The sequence below is a fragment of the Dendroctonus ponderosae genome, unplaced genomic scaffold (genome assembly GCF_020466585.1).
Source record: "Dendroctonus ponderosae isolate FM_Combo_2020 unplaced genomic scaffold, Dpon_F_20191213v2 Dpon_F_20191213_10, whole genome shotgun sequence".
Taxonomy (NCBI): Eukaryota; Metazoa; Arthropoda; class Insecta; order Coleoptera; family Curculionidae; genus Dendroctonus; species Dendroctonus ponderosae.
The window spans coordinates 3,483,473-3,493,038 of NW_026017111.1; the positions used below are offsets into that span (position 1 = coordinate 3,483,473).

At 40.2% G+C, this 9,566-nt stretch overlaps 1 protein-coding gene and 2 long non-coding RNA genes across 3 annotated transcripts; all 3 read right to left on the reverse strand.

Annotated features, from left to right (window-relative positions):
* LOC109534828 (peritrophin-1) lies at positions 1-510 on the reverse strand (the record flags this gene model as incomplete). The annotated part of the gene is given in 3 exon segments (XM_019900607.2): positions 1-118; positions 169-342; positions 384-510. Coding segments are annotated over 3 exon segments (401 nt in total), but the record flags the coding sequence as incomplete, so codon positions are not given.
* A 174-nt stretch (positions 511-684) lies between these two features.
* On the reverse strand, positions 685-5,507 carry LOC109534845. Its single transcript, XR_002171669.2, has 3 exons — positions 5,338-5,507; positions 1,725-1,891; positions 685-1,178 (listed from the first exon to the last, which is right to left on the reverse strand). It is a non-coding gene; the product is annotated as an uncharacterized LOC109534845 (long non-coding RNA).
* A 3,340-nt stretch (positions 5,508-8,847) lies between these two features.
* On the reverse strand, positions 8,848-9,560 carry LOC125502803. Its single transcript, XR_007280546.1, has 2 exons — positions 9,422-9,560; positions 8,848-9,348 (listed from the first exon to the last, which is right to left on the reverse strand). It is a non-coding gene; the product is annotated as an uncharacterized LOC125502803 (long non-coding RNA).
* Positions 9,561-9,566: the final 6 nt, after the last annotated feature.

The window sequence follows — 9,566 nt, forward strand, 5'->3', positions numbered from 1 at the left end:
GATATTACAGGATTGAACAGTAAACCAAACGGGCAGTGAAGCAACAGATGGCCTGGCGGGGCGCAGATGTAAAACTTGGCGCAGTCGGTAGGATGGCGATAAATCGGGCATTTCTGGGCTGGAAAAAAGCTTCAAACCCCTATTCTGGGCGCAGTTGCGGACACTTACTCGAATGCTGCTTGTCCATGCAGCCTGCCCGGTTTGGCCAATCGCAAATGTGCAACTGGGGGTTGAAGTGAAGACCGGCTGGACAGTGCATAAGCACAGGGCCCCAAGGGGTGCAACTGAAGAATTTTCCACATTCGGAGGGATGAGGAAACATGCCATTCGATCGACAAGAATCTGGATTAATCGTTGATAGATATTCGAAAGTGAAGATTTACCTGAAGCTCCAGAGCTGGAAAACACGAAACAACACCAGAGCTGGACAAGTTGTTTCACTGCACTGTTTTTGGACGACATTTCGGAACCCACAAAGGTGAATGTCTTCATTTGGCAACCAATTGCCTCTTTAATGGTTTGATCGATGATACAAAATTAATTATTGTTGTTAATTTGATGACAAATGTGGGTTAATGAGATTCCTTTGTGCGCATCTTTTCAATGTTGTTGTTCTTTGGGATTCAACACCACTTTGGACATTCCCATCAAGTGAATCAACGTGATTCGATTGAAATAAAAAAATGTCAAAATGCAACTTTATTAATTCACTATGGGCACACTATAGACACCAACTTATTAATTAATAATTACAGTACAGTTGCTTATCATGAGGAAAACGGGATGGAAAAATCACCAAAAAGTAATACTGATGGAGCGGAAATTATCGGCAATTTGGGGCGTTTTAAGGGCATCCAGCCTATTTTGCCCTGAAAACTTCCCCAGTCCAAACGCTAAAGCCTACTTGGAGCCCGGAACGAGGACCTTTTCTTCATCCTGGGGCCAAGTGGACGTTAGTTAGCTTCCAGAAAAAAAATCGGGGAAAACAGGATTTAGAGATGAGTGTTGAAATTTACAAGAAAAAAATGCAGAACGTTTCAGCTTATCCCTGAACGTCCCTTTCAGCCTTCAGCACTTGATAGAGGAGCTCTTCCAGATAGTCTGGGTCATATTCTCGTACCATTGGATGCAGCTTTTGGAAGAACGAACTGGATTCTGGTAGCGATCGTTTTCCATATCTGCAAAAAAGTCGAATTGGGATTTTTTTTGCCGACTGGTTTTTAATTTTCAGCTTTCTGAAGAAGGGATTGGAGTTTTTAGAGCCGATTAGGCAACATTGCTTTTAGAAAGATATCAACAAATTGCGAGATTTCAACGGCTTTGTGGAAAACCATTGTGCAGCAACCAAAAAATTATTGCGTAATGAATGTAATGAACTGCTGAGAATAGAAAAAGTTGAAACTTTTAAAATAAAAAATCATCAATTTGTCAATAGTTTCCACGTGATTGTTGACTAGTTTTGGTTTCGTCGCGTCCCTCATTCTATAAAATGTGAAAAAAATTTCAATTTTTCCAAACTTGGCTTCAAATATTTTAAGCCGTGAATGTATCAAATTCGAACGTAGCAAGGCGCGGGCCATCGTACCGGTACCATGACTCCTAGGGGTGCGAGTGAGAGGACCGATGCAAGCTACGTTCCGGATTGTTAAATCCGATATATTTTAGGAAAATTCAATGATGAAAAATTTAAGCAGTTGAAACTGCCGGGAATTAATGGAACTTACGGCGGCGATCCAGTGATTTCCTTCAGGCATCTGACATACTCCTGAACCTCGCCAAGCTGTTTGAAGCCGGAGGCTGGCCGGATGCAGCTTTTCTTCTGCGGACTGCACAGACAGAAGGCCAACAGCGATGCTACGATGATGAGCTGATAATTTGTCATCACTTAGCCCTGAAACGAGCAAAAAAACCGAATTAAATGAGCATTTAATCGTGAATGGGAGTATGGCGAATTTATGCGCTAATAAGCGGCTCTTCCACTGTTTGCTGGCTTGTCCCGATCCATCAAAGCTTTGCCAATGTTTGCAGATGCTCCAGATGCATTATTGGCTATTAGACAATTAACCGTCACTTTTAACTGCAGTTAAATATTAATTAAAGTCGCTTGAAGTAACTGTTGAATGTATAAAAAGTTTTCCTATAAAAGTGCAAATGCAGCAGCAGATTTCCATTGGAATCGAAGTGTTGCTGCTTCAGGGCCAGAAAAACTACCTACTGATTTAAACATGGAAATTATGGCGACTGCAAGTGCATTCGGCCTAAGCAGATGCAAGCAGTTTCTTTGCGGAAAAACACATTTCCCATGTAAGATTAAGCACAAAGGGCTGCTTTAAGCCCAATAATCTAAAGGCCCTGGTGAGATGAGGGCATGAAAGTTTTTAGTGTATAATGGACGCATTAGGCATAAATTTCTTTACTCTCACAGCTCGCTAAGTTGAAATATTCAAATTAGCTTAATGGACTCTTTGTGGCTTAATTAAGACGTTAAAATATGCTTTAGATTTTTTTGTGTGTGTGTTTGGGCCCCCGATTGAATGCCACCGGCCCTAATGGCTCTAAACATTCACATAAAGAGTAGTCCGATTTAGCATCGCTCCTGTAATTGCAGAAATGCAATTACTTCCATTCACTTACGCGTTGTTTATCAATAATAATCAAAATTATAATAATAGTCGATGGATTGTGTGGAAAATCGTGGGCTTAAATGTGAACACGTTCCTTTCCGGTTTGTCCATTTCCCATTGAAATGATAATCGGCATCACTTAAAGGGCGCAAATTACTATTAACTTGATGGTCCCTTGATTGTTTGCTGGTGATTGAATCGAGAAAAACTTGTTTTAACGCGAATTTTTGGTTTTTGTCGGTTTTTCTGAAGTTTCCTACAAGCTCCTTTGTCTAGTTTGGGAGTTTGAAACCTTTATTTAGCTTCGCTACCAGTTAGGAGATTCTTGATCAGCCGCCAGTTGGAGACTTTCTGAAAAATCAGCCCTTATTCCGAATTGAACCAAATATGTTCAGTTTTTAGCTGGAAGCCTCCTGTTGAGTGTCCCGCAATTTAAAGTGGCTCTGCAAACTATTTTGGAAGTTATGATTTGTTTAGTTGCACTTCACATTTGCAGGATTGTTGAATTCCAGGAGCATGTTCACGAGCTTCTTAATAATCAGGTTTTGGCTAGATTTTTATCAAATTTTGGCAATGTTTAGCCCAAATCTTCCTCTACATTGTCGCTAAATTTCAAGTTGTTGCCTGCGCCGCTTTGGCAGTTGTGATTTTTTTATTAGCTGCACTTTAGGAGTTATAAGCAATCTTAAACTTCAAGTGCACCTTCAAACGGTCTGCAGAATCAGTTGAGATCGGGATTCTACAAAATTTTGATAGGAATTTGGCTAAAGCCTTCTTGTTTGTTGCGTCGACATTTCAAGTTGCTACTTGCCCTAATTTGCGAGTTTCAATTTTTCAGGGAAATTGAGCGGATTTTCACAATTCAAGTTCAAAGTCTCGTAAAAAATCAGCAGTTGCTGTAATTCAAACAAAAGTTGTCCTGTTTTTAGCTAAAACTGTATGCATTTTCAGTTGCCATTTTTACTAGTTTAAGAGTGATGATTTTTCCTTCACGGGTTGTCGAGGATTTTGAACTGAGATGTAAGTTCAAAATTTTCTGAAAAATCACCCAAGCCCGGAATTCGATTAAAGTTTCGCCGGCTTTTGGCTGAAACCTTCCTTTTTGCTACGACAAAGTTTCAACTTAGGATCTGCCCTAAATTGGCATTGAAATTTTTTTTGCTGCACTTCCAATTAAACCGGGTTTTTGCAACTTAAATTCAAAATTTCCTGAAAATTCAGCAAATGCTTGCATTGTAACAATATTTAAACACTTTCTAGATAAAACCTCATTTTTCAATGTGACAAAATGTGAAGTTTCTACTCCTGCCCCTTTTGGAGTTATGATTTTTGTACAGCTGCACTTCAAATTAAGAGACTTCTTTAATTTCAGGTACAAGTTCAAAGGCTTCCAAACACTCGGCTGCACCTCATATTTTGATCAAATTTGGTGCTTTTTTTCCCAAAGCCTTTCTGTTGTGTGTGCGGAAATTTCAACTGGCATCTCGGCTTACTTTGGAAGCTATACTGTTTTGATTAACTGCACTACGCGTTGGCGGATTCTTGAATTGAAGTGTGAGTTTAACAGCTCTGGAAAATGCACCAAAAGCTCCAATTGAAACTAGATCTACCTGTATTTAAGGTCAAACTTTCCTTAATCTTGTGCCAAAATTTCAAGTTGCTTCTCTCTCTGGCTTGGAAGTTACAATTTTTTGCTTAGCTGCGCGTTGGGCGAGTTTTCAATTGCAAGGGCAAGTTCAAAAACTTATGGAAATTCATCTAGAGCCCTGATTCTAATGCAGTTTGCTTGTTTTAAAAACGAAGCCTTTCTTGAAATTGCTCCGAAATTTTCAAGTTGCTTGCTACTAAATTTCCGGCTTAGAACTTTGGTTTGCCGCCGTGGCAAAATGAGCAGATTTTTATAAGTCGAACTCAAGTTCAAAATATTCTCAAAAATCAGTCGACGCAGGGATTCTTTTGAAAGTTTGAAGGTTTGTTGCTTAAACCTTCCTTTATGCTGGGACAGAACTGCAAGTGGCTGCTTTAACTGGTTTGAGAGTTTAGATTTTTTTGCGTCCTTGAAAAATTAGACGGGTTTTGAAAATTCAAGTCAAATTCAAAATCTCCGGAAAAGTCAGGAAACACTCGGACTTTATTGAAGTTTTCCCGGATTTTATCTAGAACCTTGCGTGTTATTATCCCAAAATTTCCAGTTGCTAGATTCAGGAGTTGAAGAGTTATGATTTTTTGTTTGCCCGCGCTACAATTTGCTTGGATTTCGGGGGCAAGTTCAAAGGCCTCTGAAATAACGCCCATTGCGCGCTTTCCAATAAAATTTTCTCGGGTTTCAGCTAAGACTTTCTAATTGACTGTGTGAAAGTTTCAAGTTGCTACTTAAACCAATTAGAGAGTTATGAGTTTTTCTTGTAACTATGCCCTAATTAAATTATTCACGATTCCAACTTTAGACCACCCTGTAGGTGAGTTAATAATCATCATCCTCCTCCACTTCAAAGCTGCATTCGTGGACACAAATAAAGGCTTCATATAGGAAGTAATATGCTGCTTAAAGGTGGGAGTTTGGGGGTTTATTGTTGGGAAAATGTGGGTAGATTTTGTGGGGCAAAAAATAAATAAACATTCACGTGAGGGTGTTTGAGGGCAAAAATTTCCGTTTCGAAATGAAAAAAATGTTTTGAAAAAACCAACAAAATCAAGTGAAGAAGCTTCTTACCTTTGCGCCAACACTGACCACTGGAAGGACACTAGAAAACTTCGCAACGAGTTGAAACACGCACTTCTTCCTTCCTCCTCTTCGGCTTCTTAAGGACAACAATTGAGCAAAGAGTGGCTCTCGAGGTGTGCAACAGGTAAAGGAGGGTTTGAATGGAAACCGATGCCAAAGCATTCTGGTTTTTATAAGCGTCGCGACGCGGGGAGTTGATGACGACTGCAGCGACGCCGCTGCTCTTTACGTGGGATAATCGTGTCATGTTTTCCAACACCTTTCTTCACTTTTTCCATCCATCGAGCAGAGTCTTAAAGGAGGAAATGAAGAGTTGGCAAAGTTCCTTAACCCTAATAGGGGGTGGGTGGTGCAGAATGCACATTTGCCCCCATCAGTCTCCATTTACTCATGCACTACGACAACGGAGGAAGATTTTCTTTGCCTAACTGAAGGCAATTTAGACTAAGCCGCTTTTAGTTCGAGGGACACAAAGAGAATAATTAAAACGGATGATTCAGTTTATGAAAATGCGAAAGAATTGCTGAAACCACCAACATCACGCCCCCTCACCAAGCCAAATTACCGCACTGAAATAAACAAAATAAATATGGAATCGCTGGCTGATTTATAGTGCAAAAAAGAATTTCGATTAATTTATATTAAAGCGCTAAATGGGCCTTTTTTCCTCCTTCCAAAGGCCAGTCAAGTGTCTTATCAAAAAGCCTCATTCTGCAGATTTCTGCACGTGTTTGCTGTTTATGTAAACGGAAAAGTAGCGTTTCTAGCTACACTAGACACTGAATTTGCTCTTTTTCATCGGATTTCCTTAGGAAATTCCTCTGACTTATCGAAAATTGCACGTTTGCAGGACTTTAACAGGTAATTGCTCCAAAACCGTTATACTTATATGGACGCTTTTGGGCTCGTTACATAGGGAAACTCCTCATTTACCAGCGAGGAGATTTGCGTTTGCTTGGTGTATTTTGCTGGTTTTTGATGAATTTTTGAAAATTGCTATCGCAAAACGGGCCGGTTTCTAGACTTGCGATGCGTGTGAGAAAAACGAATTTTTCCAAAAGCCTTCGAACTGTGGCGAAGCTTTTGGGCTCACCAGATAGAGAAAAGCCCGTTCTATGAGCATGGCAAATTTTGCTTCAATGCGAACTCTGTATAATTTTCGATAATTTTTGAAAACAACCGACAAAAATTGGCCCAATTTGCAGGCTAGAATTAATTATTTTCTCCCAAACCCATTTAAGCCAAAAGCTTCATTTTTCGACCGGAAAATCCTAGTTTCATTGACAAATTTTGTTGAATTTTTATGAATTTTTTATCCCAATGTCCCAAGCCCTGACACTAAAACAGGCACATTTGAGCTTGTTGCACGGATAAAACCCTCTTTATACACAAGTAAAAGTTGTTTTTATTCATTGGCAGATTGGACTGATTTTTGGTGAATTTTTGGAAGCTGCCATTGACGAATGAGTTGTTTTGCAGACGGCAGTTCAACAATAAATTGCTCCCAAATTTCCTTGAATTGCTGCTCGTTGAATAACAAATATACTTTTTCATCAGCAATACAGAGCAGATTTGGTTGATTTTTGGTAAATATCTAGAGAAAAATGAGCGGTTTTACCCACCGGCTTTTGGAAGTTCACAAAATTCCGCCAGTTAAATAGTTGACTTTGTGCTGTTCGAGTAAAGAAGACCTTCTTTTACCGACCGTTAAATATTCGTTTAATTAGGTGAGTCGACTGATTTTTTTCGATTAAATTTTTTTAAAACTGCTATCGAAAGTTGACCCGTTTTGCAGGCCGGACTTCAATAATTAATTTCTCCAAAAACTATTGCTCTTTCACAATTGCTTGTTCGCTTGTCACATGGGAAAAAACATTGTTTTTAACGGAAAAATTCCCGTTTTTCTGCCAGGTCTGTCTGATTTTTTGCAAATTTTTAAATATAAGTACTATTGGAATTGAGCGGTTTTTTAGGCCGGAATTCAACAATTAATTTCTGGAAAACTCTGCCACTTAGACTATCAGTTTTCTCCTCGTTGCATAGATCAACCCCCCTTTTATTGGGAGCCAAAAGTTCGTTTTATTAATGACTTTGGCTAATATTCGGTCAATTTTCAAACCAATCCATCAAAATTGAACAGTCTCGACTTCAATAATTAATTTCTTGAAAACCATTCCACTTTGAGGGTCACTTTTGCGTTGCTTACATAGAAAACGCACTCTTCTAATCAGGAAAAGCTTGTTTGGCTGGCAGATTTGGAACATTTTTCCCAAAGTACTATTGAGGTCGGGCCTTTTCCCCGGCGAAAATTGCCGCTCTAGTTGATGCGCTTTTGAAGCTGAATTGTCGCACAAAATTTCCTTGACTACCCACTAATGAAGAAGATCGTACGTTTTTTACTAAAACGCTGCAAACTTTTCAAATAATCTCCAATTTCCAGTCGAATTCGAATGTGCTGTTGCCACAATTTCCGCGGCGCCCCAATAACGGGAAAATCGCGAAAATGAGAAACTCAACAGCATGCAATCAAAGACTTTTGAGTTTGTTGGAATCAAAGCCGACTATCGGATAGTTTCCCAAAGTTTCTCATGCCCGATCGCTCCAGAATCCCCATTTGCAAACGATCTGGACCCTCATTCATGCACAAACTCGACCGAAAAGAGTTCGCTTCAACTCCGTATCCCACGTAGTGACAATTCAATCCTGACCAAATGGCCAGGTAAATATTTGAAATTGTTGCCCGATCCAGAAATGCATCAAATGATTCATTTGAGAACGCAGTCAGTTCTCAGAACAAAAGGCTCTAATTACATACAGGGCGATTTTGCAGGATTCACATGGGAAATAATGATACCAGGAACGTGGCCGCATTGAGGCACGGCTTGTAATTGGCACTCTAATGGAAAATAATAAAGTTTATTGCTTTAATACTGTAATCAAGCAGGTTCAGCTCTTGATCCCCACTCATATTATAAAACATTAGCCAAGCTACTACACCCTTGTTACCGATTACCGCTTATATGCAAATAGGGCTTTTTATGGCATACACCTTGATAATCGTCCTACGTTGGAAAAATGCTTGTTTTCTATTTATTTATCCAGCCTGGAGCTCGCACGGGAAACGTTTTCCATTTATCAATCGATTGGGTCTTTATCCTCTAGCACTTTGAGTTCTTATTTTGCCAAGCTTAGAAGTACAATGGGAAATGTTCTAAGTACAGCAAGAAACCCAACTGGAAGTAACTCTGGAAACTTCCAAACGTCCATCTGATCACAGCATATAGAAATGCCATCACTTTACCTAAACTGCGGTAGCAGGCGGCAAAAGTTTCTCATTTAATAGCTTGTTTCACACCGGCTGGATGAAACTTGGAAAGATCGCCAACCTGAAACTCTTTCATATCGTTGAAAACTTGTTAAATATAGAACTGACAAAGCGGTTTATTTAATCAAACGGAATTATATTATATGGGGGGATAAATCGCGGAAAACAAACCGTAAATAGTGCAAAGTGTTTATTTGAAAACTGCTCACCGAAAACATAATAAAAATGCTTGCAATCTTAGTCAAATGTTCGGATTTTAGCCAGACATTGCGGCTAATCACTGCTCGATTTAGTCCGATTAGTAATTCCTGTTTTTCTACACCGCTGGTGCCCGCAAACTTGTCCCAACAATCCCAACTGTACACAAACCACTGGGTTTCCATGGCAATCTGCCGTCTATACCAAGAGAAACCCGGGTCAAGACTATTTGCACCAGGCGTCATTTGGTCTGCCTTGAACATCTGCAGACTTTGTTCTGAGCCCGCCTGCGGTCGAATTGGATCAGAGTGTCTGCGGGGAAATGGAGAGATAACTGCAAAGCCCCCCTAGATAAGACCAGATTGGGGTGCTTTGACCATTTGCTGTGCTCAGGGTTGGGTGGTTTCACTAGGGCTGATTTGGGTTTTTCGGCGATTGTCGGCAAAGGCTCGGCTCTTCGCCTTGGGGGCACCGATCTGGATCAGCAGGATTGAGAAGAAATTAGCACAATCTTGGAGGTGTTTTTTTAGAGGAGTGGTTTCAACTAACCTGCTTCTGCCTCTTTCCGGGTGGTTCTTTGGCGGCTCCCATGGGACTCTTTCTTCTGGCCGGGGCACATTTTCCAGCAGCTTTAATGGTGAGCAGGCCAGGCATTTCAGTTTCCGGCATTTGGGCTTGGCATCGACTGCTTCAG